The sequence below is a fragment of the Cucurbita maxima genome, unplaced genomic scaffold (assembly GCF_002738345.1).
Source record: "Cucurbita maxima cultivar Rimu unplaced genomic scaffold, Cmax_1.0 Cma_Scf00026, whole genome shotgun sequence".
NCBI classification, from domain to species: domain Eukaryota; kingdom Viridiplantae; phylum Streptophyta; class Magnoliopsida; order Cucurbitales; family Cucurbitaceae; genus Cucurbita; species Cucurbita maxima.
The window spans coordinates 414,418-438,123 of NW_019272042.1; the positions used below are offsets into that span (position 1 = coordinate 414,418).

The 23,706-nt window shown below is 37.8% G+C and overlaps 3 protein-coding genes across 7 annotated transcripts; 1 reads left to right on the forward strand and 2 right to left on the reverse strand.

Annotated features, from left to right (window-relative positions):
• Nucleotides 1–360: 360 nt before the first annotated feature.
• On the reverse strand, nt 361–2,722 carry LOC111499151 (pentatricopeptide repeat-containing protein At1g73400, mitochondrial). Of its 3 annotated transcripts, XM_023150651.1 has the most exons (3): nt 2,411–2,502; nt 799–2,292; nt 361–693 (listed from the first exon to the last, which is right to left on the reverse strand). In XM_023150651.1, the coding sequence occupies exon 2, from the start codon at nt 2,213–2,215 to the stop codon at nt 815–817; it is 1,401 nt and encodes a 466-aa protein (XP_023006419.1). In that variant the 5' UTR covers nt 2,216–2,292; nt 2,411–2,502; the 3' UTR covers nt 361–693; nt 799–814. The 3 variants fall into 3 exon arrangements, with proteins under 3 accessions (XP_023006419.1, XP_023006417.1, XP_023006416.1); XM_023150649.1 differs by having other exon boundaries at nt 361–689; nt 799–2,722; XM_023150648.1 differs by having other exon boundaries at nt 799–2,722.
• An 8,198-nt stretch (nt 2,723–10,920) lies between these two features.
• LOC111499073 (chaperone protein dnaJ 20, chloroplastic-like) lies at nt 10,921–12,588 on the forward strand. The gene is made up of 2 exons (XM_023150524.1): nt 10,921–11,596; nt 12,138–12,588. The coding sequence occupies exons 1-2, from the start codon at nt 11,132–11,134 to the stop codon at nt 12,291–12,293; spliced, it is 621 nt and encodes a 206-aa protein (XP_023006292.1). The 5' UTR covers nt 10,921–11,131; the 3' UTR covers nt 12,294–12,588.
• Nucleotides 12,589–15,231: 2,643 nt separating this feature from the next.
• Nucleotides 15,232–23,093, reverse strand: LOC111498985 (myb-like protein X). 3 transcript variants are annotated; one of them, XR_002720888.1, is made up of 5 exons: nt 22,611–23,093; nt 21,507–22,460; nt 16,372–17,332; nt 15,422–16,287; nt 15,232–15,378 (listed from the first exon to the last, which is right to left on the reverse strand). XR_002720888.1 is itself a non-coding variant. In XM_023150398.1 (3 exons), the coding sequence occupies exons 1-3, from the start codon at nt 21,582–21,584 to the stop codon at nt 15,815–15,817; spliced, it is 1,512 nt and encodes a 503-aa protein (XP_023006166.1). In that variant the 5' UTR covers nt 21,585–23,093; the 3' UTR covers nt 15,232–15,814. The 3 variants fall into 3 exon arrangements, 1 of the variants encoding a protein (XP_023006166.1); XR_002720887.1 differs by having other exon boundaries at nt 21,507–23,093; XM_023150398.1 differs by having other exon boundaries at nt 15,232–16,287; nt 21,507–23,093.
• Nucleotides 23,094–23,706: the final 613 nt, after the last annotated feature.

Sequence of the window (23,706 nt, forward strand, 5' to 3'; positions counted from 1 at the left end):
AAAAATAAAAGATATTTAACTTGACTATCTGATCGAGATGTTTGAAGTCTGCTTCTCTCGTAATCTTAAAGATAAATGTTATTTGAGGTATAAATTATTTAATTAAACTCTCTTCATTCCCCTCTCTCCCTCCCAAAAATTTTCATTTATTTTCAAGGGGGTCGGGACGAAAATTCCCCATAGAAAATTCGTGGGGATCAAATTCTCTAGAAAATTTGCCCCCATTTTTAAATATAATTTTCATTAAAAAAATGTAAAACATCCTAATAAATCCAATAATATTTCATAAAAATAAAAAAAATTATAATATAATATTCAACCTAATTTCTAAAAATTCAAATGGAAGTCAACTTCAGGGCATCTTCAAAAAGCACCAAATATGTACATTTCAAATAAATAGACCATATGTCACCTAAGGGTAATGAATTGACATCCTTGTAAAAACATAAGCATATCTTCCAGGCAAAATCAAAGCATGAGAACGTGGATATTTCTACACTATTCATCATCTACTTGAACTCATTGCTTTCTTACCAGGGCCTTGCTTGTCTTCTGGCTCGATGGAACGGGCGTCGCGAGGTTTTAATGAAGGCCGAGGACTTTGGTTTTTATGCCTTGGACAACTCTTTCTGGAGGAGGCTCTGTAGACTATTTTGTGCATGATTTACCAAGCTCCCTTGAAGTTGTTGCTACCTAATCATAATGATTAATAAGAGAGTTAAGATCGTTTGAATGGCAAGAACTTTCATGTAAAAAATGGTGCAGAAATGAAGACCAGGAAGCAATTTGGATGCGTACAATTAACCAAGTCCTGTCACTTTCCTCTCAAACTCATGCTCATCCGCTTTTGATTCATAGAAAAACGTCGAGCCATGGCGGGGTTGTAAAACCTTCTCATGTGTTCGGACAGCCGATGGATTGCTTGGAGATTACCATTTACAGAGAGCTGCATCAAAAACGAGTCGAACTTTCGATAAGGGAGCTTCATTCCCTTGTTTACCACTTCCTCTAAAAGGAAACAAGCATCTCCAACTTTGTTGCAATCAAAAAGACCATCAATCATTATACAATATGTATCGACATCCCGTGCGCAGCCGTTCTTATCCATTTCAAGCCAAATCTCGAAAGCTCCATTATGATCGCCCATCTCGAAAAACATCAATATCAACATGTTGTAAGTCTGTACACTGGGAAAGCAACCAACTTCAATCATTCTATCACAATGCTTGAGTGCATCATCACTCATTTTATTATCGCAGAGAACCTTGAGGAAACAATTATAAGTAACTATATCAGGAGGGTAACCTTTCTTACCCATCTCTTCCAAAAACACGTAAGCTTCATCAACCTTTCCACCTAAACACATCCCTTCGATCAGCTCTTTGTACGTAGAAACATCGGGAACGCTACCACTTTTGATCATGTATTCCAGAAACTTGAAGCATTCATCCATTCTACCATTATTAACAAGAGCCACAATCATGATTGCGTAAGTCTTAGCTGTGGGTGAAGAGAAGGTAGAACCTTTTGTTCTCATGAACTCAAAGAGTTCACATGCTTCCGTCAACATCCCCGCCTTGCAGAACGAAGCGATAGCAGTGTTATAAGTAAAATTATCCGGATCGAACCCGAGCTCGATCATCTCTTCCAATACCCTCATCCCTCTTCCAGGATTCCTAACTCTACACCAACCAAAAAACAATATGTTATACGTGTTCGCATTCGGCTTCAGTTTCTTCTTCACCTTCATAAACAAAGCTTCAGCATCCTTAACCAGACTACATTTGCACAACGAATCCAAAAACAAATTAAAAGCATTGATTTCTGGCTGTGTTTTCACTCTAATCTTCTTTTTCTTTGCAAACTTTTGCAAATGAGTTAAATGCTTCTCTGTATAATTCTTCAAAATCCCAAATAGAATCTCAACAGGAACAGTATTCTTGTCATTTCTCTTCATATAATCAAGAACGTCACAAACTATTCGAAATTGCTTGACCTTGTACCTAGTGCTAGACAGTATATCAATCATGTCATTGTAAACCAGAGGTTCATGAGAATAGTTATCTTGACGCGCAGCCCATGTAAAGAATCTAAACGCTAATTTCTCATCAAAACGAAGCCTACGGAGAACATCTACAACTAAATCGGTACTCAAATGGACGCCCACTTGATCGAGGGCATCCTCCATATCATGATGTGCGGAAGAATTATCCATAATAGCTTTGTGTAATTTATCCGCACTACTTTGTGAAATTTCTTCCGCTTTAGATTCATTAAGAGTACAGTAAGATCCTGATCGAACAAATTCTGAATTAAAACGGACCAAAAACGCAATCGAACACGAAAAGGCGGGAATCGAGAGCGAGAACTTGGGACGGTAATATAGAGGTGATGGAATCGAAGAACTTACAGACGAGAAACGGCCATTGACGCTGCGGAATGATGAAGGAAAATGATTTCGAACTCGAAGCAAGCGCTTGGAAACCCCATTCATAATCGAAAACAAAATTTCACACTGTACTCCAGATTACGGAAGGCAATAGAACAGAAAAATCAATGAAAGAAGTACTGAAGTTTTGGTAGACGCAACGGAACTGGAGAAATGAAAACTACGGCCGGCGGTGAAGATGCCGATCGACTGTGGACGGCGCTGTTCTGCTGCTTAACCATCTGCTTCGCATCTCTCGCCCTCCGAAAATACCACTATTTTTTGTTCTAATTTCAAAAATTACAAATTTGCCTCGTTTATAATTAAATAAAAAAATCAATTATAAGTTAAACACACAACATAAATTGGGTTGGTCCATAAACTTTTAAAAATAAAAAAAAACATCCTTAAATTTTATTTTATTTTTTTATCTTATAAACTCTTTAAAAATAAGCTAACAGCGAAAACTCTCATGTTTGCCAATATTCAGCCCTTTTGTAAACAAGTCTATCACTTAGTCATCTATCTTGATCGGCTGCATCTCGATTTCTTCCTTTAGAACCTCTCTAATGAAATGGTAGTGCACCTCCACATGCTTTGTTCTAGCATGAAACACATGATTTTCTGCTAGGCGAATCGCAGATTGGTTGTCGCAAAGAAGTGATATTGGATGGTCAATTTTCTGGTGCAAATCTTCCCTCAAGAGTTTCAGCCATGTACTTTCCTAAGCTGCTCCAGCCGCTGCTCTATACTCCACGTTTGTAGTTGATAATGATACTGTTGGTTGTCTTTTGCTACACCAAGAAATTGTTCCCGAACCAAACTTGAACACATACCCAGTGGTTGACCTCCAAGTATCGTGATCTCCTGCATAGTCAGCATCACAATATCCAACTAGCTTGCAGTCTTTGCTTCTTTTGTACAAAAGACCATAGTCGATTGTCTGATACCAATTGTTGAACACAAATCTCTGTGTGAAACACTTGCACTCTTTATTAAAACCAATCGAGAAGAGAATACAAGACACTAGAATATTTTTTTTTGGATTTCTTAGATGAATAACCTAAGGGTGGAGGTGTATTTATGCTAGAGCCTCCAGAATCTAGACCTAACAAATCTAAATCTAAATCTAACAAATCTGAATTTTTTTCTTAAAAGATCTGGATCTCTTCTCCTAAAATCAGATATCTTTTCTAAAATCTATACTAAAATAAATATACAATGTGGGCTTGACTCTATTGGACTAGTGATGATATTTCGACAGTAACTAAGCAATCATTTTAATTTAAATTTTTACTAACTAATAATTTTTTAACCTAATAAGATTACACTTTCGAGGATAAGAATCAAGATGGTCAAAAGTAGAATTCTAAACTAATTCGAAACGATAAAACAAAATCATTGTCTATCAATATTACTCATTGAATAAATATAACGATGTGTTCATCATTATCCAATATGATAATCTGGCAACGTGACAACTCAAATATAATTCAAGTTTAGATTTAAGTACTCCGTTCAAATTCTCGGCGTTTTGAGACCTCAAAACCAAGAGTACAAAATTGACGTACCCTGCAAAAATATATATAACAAGTACAGGTACGTTTCAATTTATCTTCAATATGTAGAGGTGAGTATTTATTATCGGTGCCTAATGGATCTCAACTCGAGAACCCTTGGTCACCCGTCGTACACATCAAGCGTAATTCTAACAATCATTTACTTCTTCAAAACTTAGAAATACTATTTCTTGAAGCAGAAGAGCAAAGTGTGTGCTTGTAATAGAAAATGTGTTTCCTGTTCTAATCTAATCTAGTAGCTTGAAAAATGATTCAACGCCCTATAATATCAACAATACCAGGTCCAACAGCTATGTTCAATGATCAACAAAAATCACTATTCTTATCTACACATCTTTCCGTGCACACCGACGCAGTTTGCCGAAAAAATGACTAAATTATTCTTTCATAAAGATACTCAATCGACACAACAACAAACCATTCTCATACTACAGCAGAAAGAGAGAAAGAAGTCTTGTTACCTATGTCGAGGAGATCCCGTCGCTCTCGAAGCCTCCCGGGTGATAGAGAGAAAATTCATGAACTAAACAAAACCGACTCGTTAGCTTACTCGTCCTTGAATATAACAGGGAAGAGATGCAAGTATGTAGATCACAAGGGCAGCATTACTAAAAGAAGAAGATAACAATGAAAGATAGTAAGAATTTTATATTTCTTATTGTCATAATTCAAGCTAAACAGATGAGCACCGGATGGACCAAGTGCCAGCCAATAAAAATTGAATGCATATAACTATTCTCAGACCTTTACAGACTAATCCATTGCTGCAAATATTCTTGCAGTTCCCACAGTTTTCTGATCAAATACGTAAGATGAAACGTCAACCATCGACGATAAATTGATCGTCTTGGTTGTCTGTTTCAACTCTCGTGCCATCGTGAACAATCCCGTTCACATGATGTAAATTTTGCATCATTTGTGAAAGATAATGGTTACTAGGACTAGTATGATCAGAGAGTGCAGAAGGATGAGCAGTCCATTGAGAGATAATACCGAGTAATTGACCGGTAAGGTTTTGTTGCTCGTGGAGCATACGAGTCTGAATCTGATTCATTTCAGCTCGGTGTTGGTTCAACATATTGTCGATCCTGTTCTTCCATTCTAACCTTCTCTTGCTCATCCTCTCCTCCCATTCTCTCTCATGGTTCAATTTCTCCTCTCTTCTTCTTTCTATCTCCACTCTCTCCTTCTCCATAGCTTCCCACTCTTGAATTCTCTGTTTTCGCAACTTGTCTCGGACTTTCTCCCTCTCGGCCCTTTGCGCTTCCCTTTCCTCCAATTTTTGTTCCCATTTTTTCTCCATTTCGAATCTTAAGCATTCGCACCTCTGACGCTCCTGTTCTCTTTCCACCTCACGTTTCTCATACTGAGCCTCCATATCCTTCAACCGTCCGAGCTGGTTCACGAGAAATCCCCATGCTTTCTTCTCCAACCTCTTCATCACCTTCCTCTTCTTCTTCTTCAAGATGTTCTTCTTAGGATCAACTGCTTCACAGAAAAAGCTGTTCTCTCCATCCTCCTTCAGCTGATCATTATCGTTAAAGTTTTCTTCTGCTTCGTCCCCGTCGAATTCAAACCTCAAACCCATCACTTCATTGTCAACACCATCAATCCCAGCAGTGAAGTTCCCTCCCCCAGAATGCCCCATATGAGGAAAATCCAACATATCCATTTCTCTACTCACCTCCAAAAACTGGTCGACATTCCCCCGGTCACTACTCGAAACGACTGTCAAATCATTATAACTGCTATTTGCCACAGCTACATCCCCAAAAACATCCTTATATCTCAAGAAGTTTGACCAATAGGTTACACCATCCATCCAATCATAATCTTCCTTTGAGTCCCCACCTGAGTTTTCAACCCCGGATTCGGGTTTCTTAATCTTCTGCTTCACAAGCAAATATTGGTGCCTCATGTTCTGGACCTTAGTAGAAACATCTTTCCAAGACCACTGCCATGGATACGTCAAAGAATCATGAACATGGTGCACAGAATTCACATAATTCGCAATTGGCCTAAACTTTTTCTCACGGGTTTTCATCTTAGCTAGGGTTCCATCAGAGACCATTTCTCCATACTTATCAATCAAGGTCCTCTCCTCAGCTTCAGTCCATTTCTTTCGCTTCGGGGGAATCATCACACCAAATTAACTCCCAATTTACCACTCAAACACAAGAAAAAGAAAATCCCAGAGCAAATTTCAATCAAATCTCAATCAAAATTCAAACCCAGAAACTTTGCATCAAAGAAAATCAAGGATCCATCAAAGCCCCAAGCCAAAAACCAAAATCGAACAAAACCCGCATCGGAAAACCACCAAATTAAACGATGGAAGCAGAAATTTGTACTTACCTGACGAATTGGAAAGAGAAGGCGACCTTGAAGAGAGATTGAAAGGATTTTTAAAAGAAAAAAAAAAAGTGAAGTCCGAGGAGTGGAGCTGATGAAGAAGAAGGGTCCTCAGAGAATTTAGCAGCGGAAGTAAAAGGATTTTCTTTTCGAGCGCAGTAACTGGGGCTTTTTCGTTAAAAGCGGTAGCGCCAAGACATGAGCCTGACGAAATATTGGGGCAGAACATATTAATAATAATCAATAATTTATTTACTTTATCTTTGGTCGGACGCTGATGGAAAAATAATATTTTCACTTTTTAATTTATTATTCAAATAATTTTTTTTTAAAAAAAAAAGTAGCACATCGTCAATAAATCAGAAGGCCTACACTATTTGAATAAATTTAAATTTTATTTTAGTGGATGAACTTTACCAAAACTCTTGACAATAAATAAAAAAAAATTATCAAAAAATTTCATGTTACACCCATGTATAGTTAAATTATACAAAGATGCATGTTTCAAAAAGCCTAAATTTATTCGGTTAAAAGGTAATACGTTAAAACCATATTTAATAGAGCTTTTACCTCATTAAAAAAAATGTAAGATGTTATCCGATTATATTAAGAATTGTTGTCTATAAATTTTGAGTGTATGTGCATTGCATGAATAAGTGATTTTATGATTCATATTTTTGTAAGACATTCTTTTTTGTTAATGGCTTTATCCGCTATTTTTTAAAGGAAGAATTTCACCTTTTTTAGGCTGATGTCCTTTTCATATTATCTTTACTCAGGTTAGAATAATTTTTTTATTTTTTCCTCTATGTCTATCAACAAAGATTTTGTTATCAACACTAAAGAGTCAAGTTAGTGAGTCTGATTTGTTTGACAGTATCATAAGGGACAAGGGCAAAGTCAAAGCTTAATTCGGCTCATTTTGTTACTTCATTATCTTTTAAATTTCTACCAAGCTGCGGGTTCAGAATTAGTTGACTATTTGGTTGAGAACATTTTACTCTTAAGGCTAATGAGTTTTGGTGATGATCGTGCTCTGTTCCTTGTGATGATTTTGAGGTGGCGGTGGACAGAAAAATTGGTCAAGAAACCTAAAAAGCCAAGGTTGATAATTCTCTAAAGTCACCTAAAAAGTCAAGCGAAGCATATTATTCCCTCATTCGGAAGAGTTTTCAGCAAGCCAAGCATTCAATAAGCAATTGGTCCTTCAATGGATTGAAAATATTTTCGATTGGAGTGTTTTTGAACCATAAAAAAGAGGGATTCGGCTTTGGGACCATGTTTGCTTCCTCGTATGAACCATAAACTAATAGAAAGGAAAGAATGACATCACAATTTAACGTGAGATCCCACGTCGATTGGAAAGGAGAACGAAACATTTCTTATAAGGGTGTGGAAACTTCTTTTTAATAAATGCATTTTAAAATTGTGCAGCAGACGACAATACGTAACGGATCAAAGCGGATAATAAATCTATTACAGATAACCTTGTATTCGTTAAAATCCATGGAGATGATATCGTTACATCTTTTTTTGAGGGAATAAAAATGGGATGATTTTGAAAGGAAAAATTGATTATAGAAGTTCTTCACCAAACAACTGATCCTACTATTCAATTTTCTCCTCCCTCACGCAGTGTCTATTCTGATGTTGAATTCGAAGTTAGCATGAGCGGTTTGCTTCAATCTCTTCCTTCTGGCTCTTCGACTATGTTCTGGTTTTTCCCATTCAAGCTTCTAAGTGCATTCTATTAGTTCGCTAGCAAGGTTGATATCTCTCAGCTTCTATTACAGATAGCTTTCTTTGTGGTTCAGCTTTGGTGAAAGTTTCTCTTCCGCTTGTTGCATTCTCCTCTCAGTTTTCAGGTGTTTTATTCTTTAGAAGGTTCTTATGGTTTTGGAGGCATTTTAACTTGTCTTTGGAGGTGTTTATTTTTAAATGTTTATGTAATAGCTTAAGTTCACTTCTAACATAAATTATCTTCTTTGGTTTTTTTTTTTCGAAATTTCGCTCAAGATTTTAAAACGTGTCTGCTAAAAATAGGTTTCCTCGTTTCGCTCACCAACTAACATGGGATCTCACAATACACCTCCTTCAAAGCCCAACTTCCTCGCTGGCATTCGTTCATGTACGATCTTTCCAGCTTTTTCCTTCGGTTATTTTGGAATCCTCTCTATGTTTTATGGGTTTTCACGTTTAAAGTTTAGTTCGAATCTCAATATCTTGGCAAGCGTGTTCTATTCAGGTTCTTTATTAATTATTGGGGCACTTTGAAGTTGTTTTTTGTTTTTTGTTTTGTTCTTTTTCCACTCTCTTGTGGAGTTTGTATCATCTGTGAGCGTTAGTCTTTTCATACATTGAATGAAATGTTTCATTCGACTAGGAAAACTGCATTTTCATAATTATCCCCTAAGAAACAAACTGCATTCGCCTAGGCATCAGTAAGGCATGAAAACACATTCACTCAATCGTACTGGTTTCATGGCAGCCAAACTTAAGCACCAGTAAATAATCAACGCAAAACATAAACATAAGAATCCTGAAGATAAGCAGTGAAGAAATGCTTACAACAAAACGCCGGCGACCAGAGGACTTGTTGGGAGACTTGACCGCTTGTGTGTGAGAAGCCGTCGCCATGGAAGATCAAACTCTTCGAGCTTATCGAAAAAATCTTTAGAAGACAACACGATTTTGAAGAAGATAAGAGTTGAATTCGGCGGTGTAACGAAGAGCTGGCCTTATTCGGCTTCTAGTTCTTCTTGGCGCGAAAGCTCCTCTCGGCGGTCGGCCGTCGAGAGGCTTTAGAAACAGAGGACGGTGGGAATTTATTTCTGTTACTTCGTTCTTTAGGACTTCCCTTGTGTGGTTTCTAGTTTGAACTTGGGCTGGGCTGGGCTGGTTTTCTTATTTTTGGGTTTCGGCCCAATAAACTTCAATCGTTGGGCCCATAAGATTAAAACAAACTCACGATGTCCATTTTACTCGTGGAGCTAGGTATCCGAGCTAAACGAAACGAATAATTCTTGTTTGAACAAAGAACGAGAGAGAAAGTGAGGAGAAACCTCTCCTCATTGCTAAACGTGGTAGGGGACGGGGATTACATTCTTTGTCCCCGTCCTCGACTCTAGCCCCGTATCAATTCTTGCTCTACCCACTTTATTATATAAATATAAGTACATTTATTTACATATATAATGTCAGATCTCACATCGATCAAAGAGAGGAACGAAGCATTCCTTATAAGGGTGTGGAAATCTCTCCCTAGTAGATGCGTTTAAAAATCGTGAGGTTGACGGATATGCGTAATGGGTCAAAGTGGACAATATATGTTAACTGTGGGCTTGGGCTGTTACAAATGGTATTAAAGCCAGATATTGGGCGGTGTGTCCAGGACGTTGGCTCCTAAGGAGGTAGATTGTGAAATGCCTCGTGTGCCAGCAAAGACTCTGTGTGATGTCCCACATTGGTTGGGAACAAACCACCATTTATAATAAGGGTGTGGAAACTTTCCCCTAGTAGACGCGTTTAAAGCCTTGAGGAGGAAGCCCGAAAGGGAAAACTCAAAGAGGATAATATCTGCTAGCAGTGGGCCTGAGTCGTTACAAATGGTATCAGAGGCAGACACTGAACGATGTGCCAGCCTTCTCGTTATTTCCCGAAGGGGGGTAGACACGAGGCGATGTGTCAGTAAGGACACTGGGCCCCAAAGGAGGTGGATTTAGGGGTGGTCCCACATCGATTGGAGGAAGAAAAGAGTGCCTGCAAAGACTCTGTGTGATGTCCCACATTGGTTGGGGAGGAGAACAAACCAAACTACCAAAGACTCTGTGTGATGTAGACTCTGTGTGGTGTCCTACATTGGTTGGGAAAGAGAACAAAGTGACCTCCCACATTGGTTGGGGATGTGATGTCCCACATTGGTTGGGGAGGAGAACAAACTACCATTTATAATAAGGGTGTGTGGAGACCAAAGGATAAGATAAGGAGTTTCCATTTATAATAAGGGTGTGTGGAAACCTTTCCCCCAAGCAAAAACCCAAAAAGGACCAGGGACTACCATTATACCATTTATAATAAGGGTGTAGAGACTAGCATTTATAATAAGGGTAGTTTCCCCCCAAACAGGATCTAGGACTAGCATTTATATGGGTGTAAGGGGACCAGGGGTGTAGGGGGACCAGGGACTAGCATTTATAATAAGGGTGTAGAAACTTTTCAGGGGTGTAGGGGGACCAGGGACTAGCATTTATAATAAGAGTGTAGAAACTTTTCAGGGGTGTAGGGGGACCAGGGACTAGCATTTATAATAAGAGTGTAGAAACTTTTCAGGGGTGTAGGGGGACCAGGGACTAGCATTTATAATAAGGGTGTAGAAACTTTTCAGGGGTGTAGGGGGACCAGGGACTAGCATTTATAATAAGGGTGTAGAAACTTTTCAGGGGTGTAGGGGGACCAGGGACTAGCATTTATAATAAGGGTGTAGAAACTTTTTACCTAGGGAAAGTTGAATCATTGACGTCCTACTTTCTACTTCTATTTATAGCTAGAATCCCTTCTACCCTAAACGTCAAAACCAATTCAAAGGAGATTCTCAAACTTGAGCTTGCTCACATTCTCTCTGCACCTGCTGTCATAGCCCATTACACAGCCAAGAAAGAGAGATCCATCGTACAAAACAAGAACAGAGTAACGAAGCAGCGGCAGCGAAGGTTTGATAGAGGCAAATTTCATTGACGCAATCGTAAGGAGAAATCACAGAAGAGATTCAGGCATGCGTAGCTGCGGTTTGGCTTTATCAGGTACCGATTCACGGTGCTATTTACCGGCGATGCCTCCGATCTTTTCTCCGATGAGAGCCTGTCCACTGGATGGAAATTCGCAGGTTTTGTTCCCTAAATTGACACGGCCTCCTTCTGCTTGCGTCAGAGCAAAGGCTACGGTTGTCAAAGAGACGCTAGTCTCCGACGCCATCGAGATAAGCTTCTACGAGCTTTTAGGAGTGCCGGAGTCGGGGTCGATGGTGGAGATTAAGCAGGCCTACAAGCAGATGGCTCGGAAATACCATCCGGACGTCTCGCCACCGGACCGGATCGAGGAGTATACAAGGAAGTTCATCAAGGTTCAGGAGGCGTACGAGACGTTATCGGATCCTGTTATGAGAGATTTGTATGATAGAGACATGGCGAGAGGTCTTCACCTTGCTTTCTCTGCTCGAAGACGGGGCTACAACCATGAGGTACGTTTCTTGGCCATTTTTGAGGTCAAAATCGGTTGCTGAATCAATTAGGATGCCTTCTCTACCTTATTTTATTGCAATTTATATCATTATATTGAATTGATTTTTTACTCTTCTTGAACAATTTCGCCTCCTCATCCTGAATTCTTGTAATTTCCCCTGACCTCTTCGTTTATGCAACCTAGATTACTCCATGCAATCAGTCCGGTGTTTCATTTGTTTTTTTAATCTTCTGTCTTCGATTTAACAGTAGATGATGATTATAATCTGGAACACAGGTATATTCTCGATATGCAAATACTTTTGAGTTTTTTTTTACTAAAACAGTAGATTAACCATTAGCATCGGCTCTTCTAATTCTTCGACTATCTTCTAATTAAGCTAATCCTAATTCAAAAGACTTGTGTGCATCAAAACATGTATAATCTGGACCAAATCATGACTCCTACCTATAACTCACATGACAGATATCGATTCTTTTAGTTTCAATATCAAAATTTCCTATATTAAATCTGTACTTATAATTCTCTGAATTGCTCAGGAAATGGAAGAGAAAGGTGGGTGGAAGAGCCGTTGGCAGGATCAGCTATCAGAATTGAAGAGAAGAAGCATGAATAAAAATTCAAGAGCAAACATGTCATGGGGAGCTCGAATGCGCAGGCAAGGGGACGAGCTTCACGACGATGATAACCCGTAATTTGGTTCTTCCCCTGCTCTGAACTTTCAACCTTCCTGCATATAGCTAATATTAATACGCTAGCTAGATACAAGACCTTAGCACTCTTTATACACATATCCTACTAATTACTAAAATTTCTACTTCCTCTGTGAAACTCAAATTGCTTAGAGTCTGCATATTGGGAACTTGTTTCACAACGCATGTAAATCACTAGAAAACCAGCATCGAATGTGTATATATATATATATATATATATATGGAATTATAGTATCTCAGAGTAATCTATCAATGTTCAATTCATCATTCCTGATTAGTCCTGGTAGATACTAATTTTGTTTCAGAATATCTACTGTGATTTTTATCAGTCTTTGTTACCAATACTTTCTCTGTTTCCGTTCCACTAAACCACTGTTAGAATATGATTCAACTTTTTCTGTTTAGGTTTTAAAAAAGTTGCTAGGAGCCAAAAAACAAGTTGAAGAAAAAAACAAACTCATCTTTTGAAGTGCCACCATTAATGCAGATTACCATCCTTGTGTTCAATTATGCAAAAAAGAACCGTCTTACAGATTATTGGTTGAGTCATTATAGGAGTTAAAGTCATGGAGAAATTACTCGTTGAAACCGTCGCATTGTGACGAACCGCTTCACTTGTTTGATGTACGAGAGAAAACGGTCTAATCATATTTGAATAAATTTTTCAAGCCCTAGAGAAATTTTCTTCGATTTAATATCTTATATTTGAGATTTTAAAATGCATCAACTAGGAAGAGGTTTTCACACTCAAGAATGTTTGGTTTCCTCTCCAACCGATGTGGGATTTCACAATCCACCCTTTTTGGAGGTCTAGTGTCCTCATTAGCATACTGGTCTCCAACCGATGTGAGATCTCACAATTCACTCTTTTGGAAGTCTAGTGTTCTAGTCTCCAACCAATATGAGATCTCACAATCCACTCAATGTTCTGGTTGGCATATTGCTTAGTGTCTGGATCTGATACTATTTGTAACAATCCAACTCCACTATTAACAGATATTGTCAGCTTTGATCCGCTGCATATCGTTGTAGGGAGAAGTTTTCACACGTTAATAAGAAATGTTTTGTCTACTACGGCACACTGTGTATCGTCGTAGAGAGAAGTTTTCACATGCTAATAAGAAATGTTTCGTTTCTCTTTCCAATCAACGTATGCTAATAAGAAATGTTTCGTTTCTCTTTCCAATCAACGTGGGATTTCAGTGAATATGAAGGGTGGAGAAAATAGTGAAAATGACGTTGCCGTTGAGTGAGTGATGGTGCATGAAAGATAAGCAAGGGGAAAGGGACCAGGGGCAAGTGGGTGGTAGCAGAGCAGTGCGCTTTGTGTATACATTATCGAGGGTCATTTTCATTAAGGCTATCCAACCAAGCAAGCTGGTTTGAAGATTCACCCTAAGCCGCTTGGGTTTAAATTTTTGGCTGACCTGAGTCCCTTTGTCCTTAATACCCTAATCTTTATCTTGTGGGGTCCCCCTTGATGTTACACTCAATAATTCATACCTATCTACATTTATCCATAAACAAAATAATTTAAGTGGTAAATGAAAGTGATATTTCTATTTTTAGTTTTATTTTTATTTTTATTTTTTTGGCTTATTTCATGAAATATATTAAATAAACAACACTTCTTTAAATTAAAAAAGAAAAATTTAGGGTATGATTTGATCACTGCTTTTGCTGTACATTGTGGGTAAACAACACTAAATATTACCATTTATGAAAAGCATTTAAATTCTTTTGAAAATTAACTTTTCAATCAAGCAACTCGTCAAGTCAAAGATATCTGAAATTTATAGCATAGTCTTTGAGTTGTATGTAACAACTCAAGCCACCACTACTAGATATTATCCGATGTGGGATCTCACAATTCACCTCTCTTAGGGCCCAATTTCCTTCCTGGCATACCGCCTGGTGTCTAGCTTTGATATCATTTGTAACAACTCAAACCTACTACTAGTAGATATTGTCGTTGTTAGCCTCGCGATTTTAAAACACCTTGTGCATTCTTTATGAGAAGTGATATATCTTAAATTTAAAGTTAGAACTGGATTTTTTCCCTCCAAAAGTTCCAAAGGAGGTAGAAAATATTAAAAAAGATTTAGTGTTTTTGGTGTGGTAAGTAAAGGAGTTGGCGTGTTTGTTGTAAAGTGCACTGGATTCGGGGCGTGGCAAGGCGAGCATGTAACCTCAACTTTGGCGTTTTCGAGGGGCTTGCCTTTTAAGTCGTAATTAATAAATATTGCTTAATAACAAACGGTCTTCCTTTTTTTCCTCTCGTTGCATCAATAACGAGAGAGATCATGAGGTGGATGGTGTGAATACTTAGACGAAAACTTAATTTCCTCTGTGGGACTTTAAAAAGTAAAATCCAAATTAAAGCGAGAAGTTTATTAGCTGTACGTAACGTTCCAAAATTACTTCTCAAGTTTAAAAAAGTTCACGTTACCCTTGAATTCTAAACATTTATTGAAAAAAATCATTAGACTTTTTTTGTTTTTTTTTCTTTGCTTTAGGCCAAATTTTATTTATAACCAAAATAATTATTTATGAAAAATAAATAAAATAAAATAAAACCTCATCTTCCATGTCTTTAAAAAATATATTTTTCATCAGATACTAAACGATAATAATATAACTTGTCACGATCACTTTTCTCGACAGTAAATTTTGAAGTAAGTCAAGCCAATTCAAAACCATGTAGCCCTACCTAACGTGTAACCTACGGTAGGGCAACGTGTGCTCAATTCTCTGACCCTGTTTTGAGAAAAAAGTTCTAAAACACAGGAGTAAAGAAATTTTCAAAAGAGTTCGATAGAATGTTATAGACTATAAGTGAAAAAGTCAACCCAACGACCTAAATTGCAACTTCAGGTGAGAAGAATTGACAACGACCAGTAAAAAAGAGACGAAGACGAAGAGCTCATAAATGAATTTTGCACTAATTTTCCTTCCTTTTTCCCTCTATCTTACATTTCTGTAAATAAAAGTTGTATGATACAAATCAAAATTGTGGTGGAGATGTAAAGACCACATCTAATTCCTTACACATTTCTCAATTAGAAAGCTTTTTTTCAGCTCCAAGCAGATTAAATAAGATAACCACAAACCTCTCTTTTCAGGCCAACCTCCCCCAGAGCTGCCTTTATGAATTCTCTCATTTTAATGAATTAGTTATTGAATCTCCTAACTCAAAAACCACCACCGTGTCACCGTCATGCTTGTCCAAGGCGTGTTGCCTGGCGATTGTGCCCACCCCTCAACGACCAATCAATCCAGATGCTGTTCCATCCAATCAACAACATGAGAGCCATGATATTACCAAAATCAAGTCCAGCCCCGGCTGCAAGAACAGAGCCAGGAACACGGTGGAAGAAGGGCAGAACCGTGCTCTCTCGTGTTCGAGGGAGTTGGTGTGACGAGGCTGTCGGTGAATCACCCACTCCGACACGATTCAGGGTCGGGGTCTACCCCAGTCAGATAGAGTCCAGTTTATGAGATCATCAGTATGGAATAACGTAAGGAAGTGCAAAAACGTCAACCGAGTCTATCTGCATTGCCTCGGCCCATACCTGCGACGTTTCCTCAGCCGCCTCTGAAGCTTCTAACTTGGGTTTGCTGCTGCTAAATAACCAATCTTGATTATCAGAATCAGACAATTCCTCCATTTTGGGCACTGAATATACCTGGCTCAAGAGCTTGGAATCTGGATGGGGAGATCTTTTAGGTGTTGCAGTAGGTTGAGGATGATCGTCTTGGCCACCCGACTTGTGTTTCGAAGACGCTGGTGGGTGGTGAGCATCAATGACACCATTAATCTTCCGTTCTTTACCAACCAAAATAACGTCATTTCCCAAAGCCTGTCTCTCTGAAGGAGGCGGCAACGGGGAAATCGAGCACGGTTCCAGTATCCTACCATTTTCTTTCAATGGATGAGAAGCGGGTCTCGACAACTTACTCGGTCTGTTGTCGATTTCTGAAAGAAAATTAAGAAAACCATTTTGAGAGCTACAAAAGTTACCATTATAAACTAGAACCAAGTTCAAATTAACTCACTCACCATGCAACACTCCATTAGGCTCAAAATCCTTCCGTTTCTTAATCAAGTTTTCCTCAACTGCAGCACCTATGTTGCTGTCAGCAAGCTGTGATGTATTCGTATTCGTAGAAAGTCTACCTAATACGTTATCCTTACTGATCTCTTTCGTTTTATCTACCATGGCGTTCTTCTCTTCTGCCTTCTTCGCTTTCTTTTCTTTTTTTTTCTCTTTATCGTCCCGTCGTCCTTTCTTCTCTTTATCTTTATCCTTGTGTTTGCTCCCTCGTTTTTCTTCACCTTCTTTCGGTCCGATTTTATCGTTTGCTTCTTTCTTTCTCTCGGAACTTTTATCCAGTTGTTTAACCATTCCTGCAACTCCAGGTTCAACAGTTGCAGTTGCGGTCGTGGTGGAACTTGGGATCGTGGAATTTCCACTAAACCTTTCCTCGTGTCTAATTCCTTGACCATTGTAGTTTCTTTCATCAATTTTCTTGTTCTTGTTGTGTTCAGTGCCTTCAAACATGGTCTCGGAATTCCTAGCCATCTGTGTGGCCATTCTGTCGTCCTTTTTCGGTTGTGTAACTGCAAATTTCCCAACCTTTGCAGCTCCACCGTCCTCGATTCTCCTCCCCACCTCCTGTACCGTTTTTGAATTCTTCGTCTCCTTAGCAAAAAAGGCATTCTGACTAATCTTATTTCCAATGCACGAATCGAGTTGCGCAGTATGCTTCTCGTCTTCGACACTGTTATGTTTGACTCGAACAACCGCCTCCCCATTTTGATTCCCAGTTTTCCCCGAAGGTCGACTCTCCTTCTCCTTATCCCTATCCTTCTTTTTGTCCCTGTCTTTGTCTTTGTCTTTCTTCTTTTCTTTCTTTTCACGGCGTTTCTCATCACTTTTATCCTTATCTCTTTTTTCTTTACCCTCCCTCTTCTCCTTTTCTTTCTTCTCCTTTTTATGCTTTTTTTCTTTGCTCTTCTCCTGCCAATCAGAAAGAGAAGTATTAGAGCAATATCATTCAAAATAAGGGGAAAAACCACGTCTTTTCACAATTTCTAAATGCTAATTTGCTAGCCTATGAAATCACGAAACTCAGCTACCATTGTTATAAATTGGAATCGAAACACCAAGAAATGTTCAAAAAGAACAGAAAAAAGTTCAGATTATGAGAAAATCGTTAAACGTCAACACACAACATCATCAGAGTAGTGATAAACTATGGAATGAGAGCGAACTCGACGTTGTGCTATACTCAAGCACCTCTTACAATTTCACAAAACATCAAGCACCTGTGCTGCTTCCAACAAATCCTTCGAATCTCACGAGGGCCTAAAATTTTATTCAATACCTACTCCGGTTCAAGCATTCAAATTAAACTAGGAATGGAGCACATTGTAATGAATGTTTCAGATTGACGCGTATAATGCAAGAAGCGTAAAACATAAACATCGAAACTTGTGAAGAAAAGAACCAAATAATGTTAAGCTCTTTATTTCGACTATCTAAGCAGTCTAGTTACAGTGGAACCGTGTACGAAAAAGATCCCCAAACATAACCCTTCCCTAATTATCAAAGATTATGTACAAAAGTCGCTCTTCTTTCACAGCGTTTTTGTTCTGGATACAACATGGGTTTGACCATTGAACAAAAATTTTCAGGTAAGACAAACAAACAGTCGAGTTGAAAACTAGGGGGCGAAGTTTTTCGTTTTCTGCATCTCTAATAAAGACTGGACCATTAAGGAAAATGAAAACTTCTTTGAACCTTGTCAACTCCTTGAGTTGGCACTTGTAAAGGATCAATGAAAACTATCAACCCCTTCAGGATCCTGTTCCTCTGAATACTAGAAGAAAGAGGAGCTGGAATTGCTATCAACAAGGCATTAAAGCACAAAAGCCTAGTCTGAAGGTGGTCTCCCTAAATTTTACGTTTCTACAAGTGTTTGAAGGAGATCTCATAAACCAACCACAAAATCCAGTAAAACTTTTGCATTTCTCAAAATGGTGTATTCTAAAAGGAGCAAATCAAATTTATAGGGGTTAGACACCCATGTATGCTCGATATTTTCTATGTGCCCTAGAGAATCTTGAATGATATAGGAATGAACCTGAAATTTGGGCTCCATAGGCATTTCAAGTTGACTAAGTATCAAGTAGGGATGATTGGGGAGTAACCCCTAATTGTGAACTTTCCTAGAGCGGTTAGGGTCTACTTCGTATACAAAGTTGAGTAGTCATCCATAGAGGTCCCAGAAGTCATATTGGGTATACTATTAGGGAGTACCTAGTAGATTGATACGTATGCGGTATAGCCGGACAGAGCAGTTACAAGAATTACTGGATAGAGGCTTCATTAGACTAAGTGTATAACTTTAGAGAGCCCTAATATTGTTCATTAAGAAGGTCGGAACTCTACGGTTGTGTATTGACCATAGAGAATTGAATAAGGTGACAATTAAGAACAAGTATCCACTTCCTCACATAGATGATTTATTTGACCAGCTGCAAGGTGCCTCAGTATTCTCCAAGATCAACCTGAGGTCGGGTTATCATAAGTTGAGGATCAGAGATGCAGACATCCCAGAGACGGCATTCAAAAGCAGGTACGACCGTTATGAGTTGACTATGATGTCATGATCTCTCCACCCACAATCCCTATCAAGCCTGTGTATCTCCATAAAATATGAGAGATAAGAAAGCAAAACAAAATAGAATCTGTACTCGCATCAGTTAGTAAAATATATACTCTGCGGTCAGTTCATCCAATTTAACTTGGTGTTTAAAGAGGAAAAACGAGAAGATAACATGCTGTTATAGAAAAAAAGATCATTGCAAACAGCTCTTTCTAAAACATGCTTTAATAATATGGCTAATTTCATCAATGACAGCACGGTGGAATGCTTTGAAACTTTGCAGTCAACGATAGAAAATAACAGAATTCATGCAAGAACATAGCTTATTCCCACTAAAATCAATGATTCTGAAATACCATTTTGTAGAGTGATTAATTAGTTATACTTGTTCTAAGCAATAAAATGACACAAAAAACAGTCAACAAATTAAGAATCCGACGCTACAAATATGAGGTTGCAACGAGAAAGATTTGAAAGAGGGAAAAAATCAAACAAACGAAACGGGAAAAAGACTCAAACAAAAGAAGCAATCAAAGTGAAGACAACCACACAGATCTAACAAACAACTCTGTCCTCCCATCCTCCCACATTCATCTAATGTTATAAATCAAAACAAGAAGAATATTTTACGACAACTTCCACAGAAATAGTGATCTAGAGCCTCTTGGTGTTCTTCATCAAAGACCCGTCCATTACAAAAAACACGCAAACCAATCACAATTCCAATAATCAAAGAGATTTTCTCTTAAGCACTAATCATAGCAAGAATGTAGGTGTCACATTTCCTCACCATCAACAGAGGCCTAACATGAGTTTGACGCCTCAAGATGAGATTTCCAATTTATTTAGAATCACAAACAAGACTCCAACGCATATGAATCAAGCCAAATTTAAGCTTTGTTTGAGAAGACAGAAAATTACAAACCACTGGCAGCAACCTCCTACTTTACCCAAAAAAAATACCAGTTTTAATGGTTGGTAAAAATATAGAAACCAAGCCATTATCCTCAACCCATCATCTCAATAGCTTCTCCAAGAGCAAGGCCCAACTTTATCTCACTAATCTTCCATGCTCTGCCCATGCTTTCCTTTTTTACTTCTCCTTTCGTGTTCGTATCTCACACAAGATCCAAAATTGATCTCCCAGTTTTTCATCCCTCTCTCTTCACACAACAAGCTAGCTAGCTCAATTCAAATAGTCAGATTTTCAATTAAGGAGAGGTAGATAATATTCTATATTCCAGACCATATTCTTTATATACGCTTCAATTGTAATTTCCAATAGTGAGAGCCTTAGGATTCTCATTTGAAACTAGTGTTTTGGTTATACGGATTTTTTTTTTTCCATGTTACCTTCACATGAGAGCCTTAAGGTTTGCATTTGAATGTGCATGTCGAAAATGGTCTTCTCCCAAGTAACCACCAACCAAACAAGCCTACTCGAACTTTACCCTCACAATGTAGTTAATAAAATGGAAGTCCTCAAGACAAGATGGGAAATTTAAGCTAAAGATCTAGAAGAGAGAATAAGACGTGGAAATCCCCAAAGAATTCTAAAGATCAACAAATCAAGACTATTAGAAACCCAATAAAATTAGGCTGATGAGAAATCGAATCAAAAGATTTGATATCATCAGGATTCCTTCTGAAGAAACGGATGAATTCTTGTGTCCAAGCTTATGCTGAAAGAGATTGAAAGAAAACACTCCCATTTGAACAGCTCCCCAACAAAATAGTTCAGAAAAACTATCGGGAAATTTTTCGGTCACTGATATAATGAGCCATCCAATGCAACGATACAATGCTTGAAATGACAGATTACAAATAACATGTATAAATATATGTCAAAGTAGAAGAGCATTATTTTCACAAACATCTTTCAGAAAAAAAATCAGAAACATTCACCAAGCGAAGAAAAGGCTATATCAAACAGAGGACCAAAAACAACATGACATTTTCATATACATGGTCTACTTGTTCAACAGTATTGGCATACAATTTCATCATTGTAATACAAAACAAAGTGAGAAGCACATATTGCCATCTACAGCTACCATTTATCTGAAGAAACACATGCATGTGGCAGAAGTACTTTTCAGATTTTCAAGACACACAAGGGATTTTCAAGCTAGCTGGCTTGTTGTGTTAAGTGTAAAGTGTGAAGAGACAAGGATATAAAAACTGGCAGAGGGCTACCCGTAAATCATCTAATTAGCTACGATCTAGCATACGATCCACTAACATCCATTGCTTTTAGTCCAACCAACATGTGAATTGTTCATTTTACTTGGGACACTTGGAATGGCCATACAGAATAATATTCAATTTTTAAGAAACGGCACCGAATCTAACAACTTATAACACCATTTATGCTTGAAGAAAATAGAAGGACCAATTGTGAAATAATGCCTAATGAACTAGCAGGATGCTCCATGTAGAATCAAAAGGTCCCACTAAATAATTCTCCTCCATCAAATATCTCACTAGTAATATATGTATGTGAAGACAAGGTAAGCAATAAACCTTTTTTAGTAGGTCCGCATCCTCAGCCCTAGACTTCTTTTCATATCCCGGTGGCGGAAATGGAAAGCAGCGCGACATTACGCAGAGTACTTAGACAAAAAACACGAGCTTTTTCCACAGGCAAAAACGCTAAAACTATTTTCCAGAAGCACTGTTCTGAAAAGGGAACGAACAAGAAACTAAGCTGCTGTCCATGCACCATGTCCTTGCATTCATTGCCAGCTTCAATACTCCTCCATGTGCTTCTTAGTCAGTCCCACAGATGCAATTCCCAAACCGCAGAGAACTCTTCCGACTTATAAACACAAGTACAGTAATAATAAGCACAGGCCAACAGAGATATTTCCAAAATTCTCAACAAAAGTGTATATATTATGAGCCAACTCTGGCACTGAACTAAACGAATTCTAACCCGATTCCCGAATATCAGAGAAAACCTAAATCAATCGAAACGCAGACAAAAAAAAGTCCTTGGAAACAATTTTAGCACAAATTAGCTCTCCCGATCAATTCGTGGAAAATGTCGATGATTCAACGCAATGGTCTCTTGATTTTGATCTTGGGCAGATTATAATCTCCTGTTTAAACCAATAGAATTCCCAAATTAGAGATGAAACACCAGAAACAGTATCGCAAATCCCTTGTAATCCAAGAAATTGATTGGATTGAGACTGATCACTGAGAAAAACAAGTCTATAATGTGCAATCCTCTTCCATGATCAAACCAGCAAAGTTCACTTCATTCTAGTGGTGCGTTACAGTTTTAGAATCGCAGCCTTGGCAAAGAACAGACTAAAACCAGAATCCTACGAACGATCGGAGCTCCAGCCCATTCTTGAGAAAGCCCGATGTCCCAGTCACAATCTTACTTTCAATCCATAGAGTCGATATCAAACCCTAATTAGTGCAAAACCGATAAATTGGAGAGCCACCCAGTTACGATCCGTCAAAACCCTAGAAAATCCACCGAATACATGAGCACATAGCCAGTACCAAAACCCTAAATTTCCATTACTCAAAAACAAAAAACCTGGGAATCCGAAGAAATCTTTTCGAATGCAAAAAGAAACGGATAGATAGAATCAAAACCCTGAAAAAGAATACCTATGCAATTATAGGGAATCGATTAAAAGGGCAAACGCAGCTCGATTCAGCCGGATAAGGATGAAATTCCAAGGGGGAAAATCAAGTGGGAGGATGAAAGAAAGTAATTGGGCGATTGGGTAGCGAGATTACCTTGTCCGCTACAGAGTAGGCAATGTAGAAGGACAAGATCTCTCTCGTATCTCGCTCAAACAGAGATTAACAAGAAACAGACGGCATAATGAATGGAAAAGATGGAAACGAGGAAGAAAACCAACAAAACTAGTCCAAATTTGGGGGGGGAAAGCTCTTTGTAGCTCTAGATTCTCTCTTCTTTCGCTTCTCTTCTTGTGTGAGAAGAGATTTGAGTGTATTTAGTGTGTAAAATTGAGGTTTTCTTCTCTGGTTCTACTGTGTTTCCTTCTTTGTTTCTCTTTGGGCGTATCTCTGTCTCTGATTCCCCCAACTATTCTCAAGAAAAAATAGAGAAAACGATTTGAGAATACCTCAAAACTCCCCCCTTCCTACTGATTACATCCTTTTTATTTCTATTTCTCTCTCCCTTTCTCTCTCTTCTTTTTTTTTTCTTTCATTTTTTATATTTTTTGGGTGATTGGAGGTCACGCGCAAGCGAGAGAGTGGTAAATGTCTTCAAAAATTAATAAAAATATCGATAAGTTTTGTATTTTATATAAAATTAATAAATACATCGTTTAGATTTAAATTGGAGTTTTAAATTCAAATTGTTAATTTTTTTTGTAAATATATTTCATAAGTGTTTTAAATATATATTTAACTTTCAAATTTTTATTGATAAAATTTTAAAAATTTTAAAAAATATTCTGTAATATGATGATTTTAAAATTTTAAATTTCTTTTTAAGGATATTATTATTTTTTGAAAATAGATAAATATCATATTATTTTGAAAAAAGTTAGGGATATTCTTATTATCTTTTCAAAATTTAAATAACTTTCTAATATATATATATATAGAGTAAAGTAATTTTTAAAGATATTATTAAAAATTTTAAAATTTTAATAGTATTTTTTATATATAGAAAATGCATATATAAGTAGTAACAAAAAAATTTAAATCATTATCCACTTAAAATTGA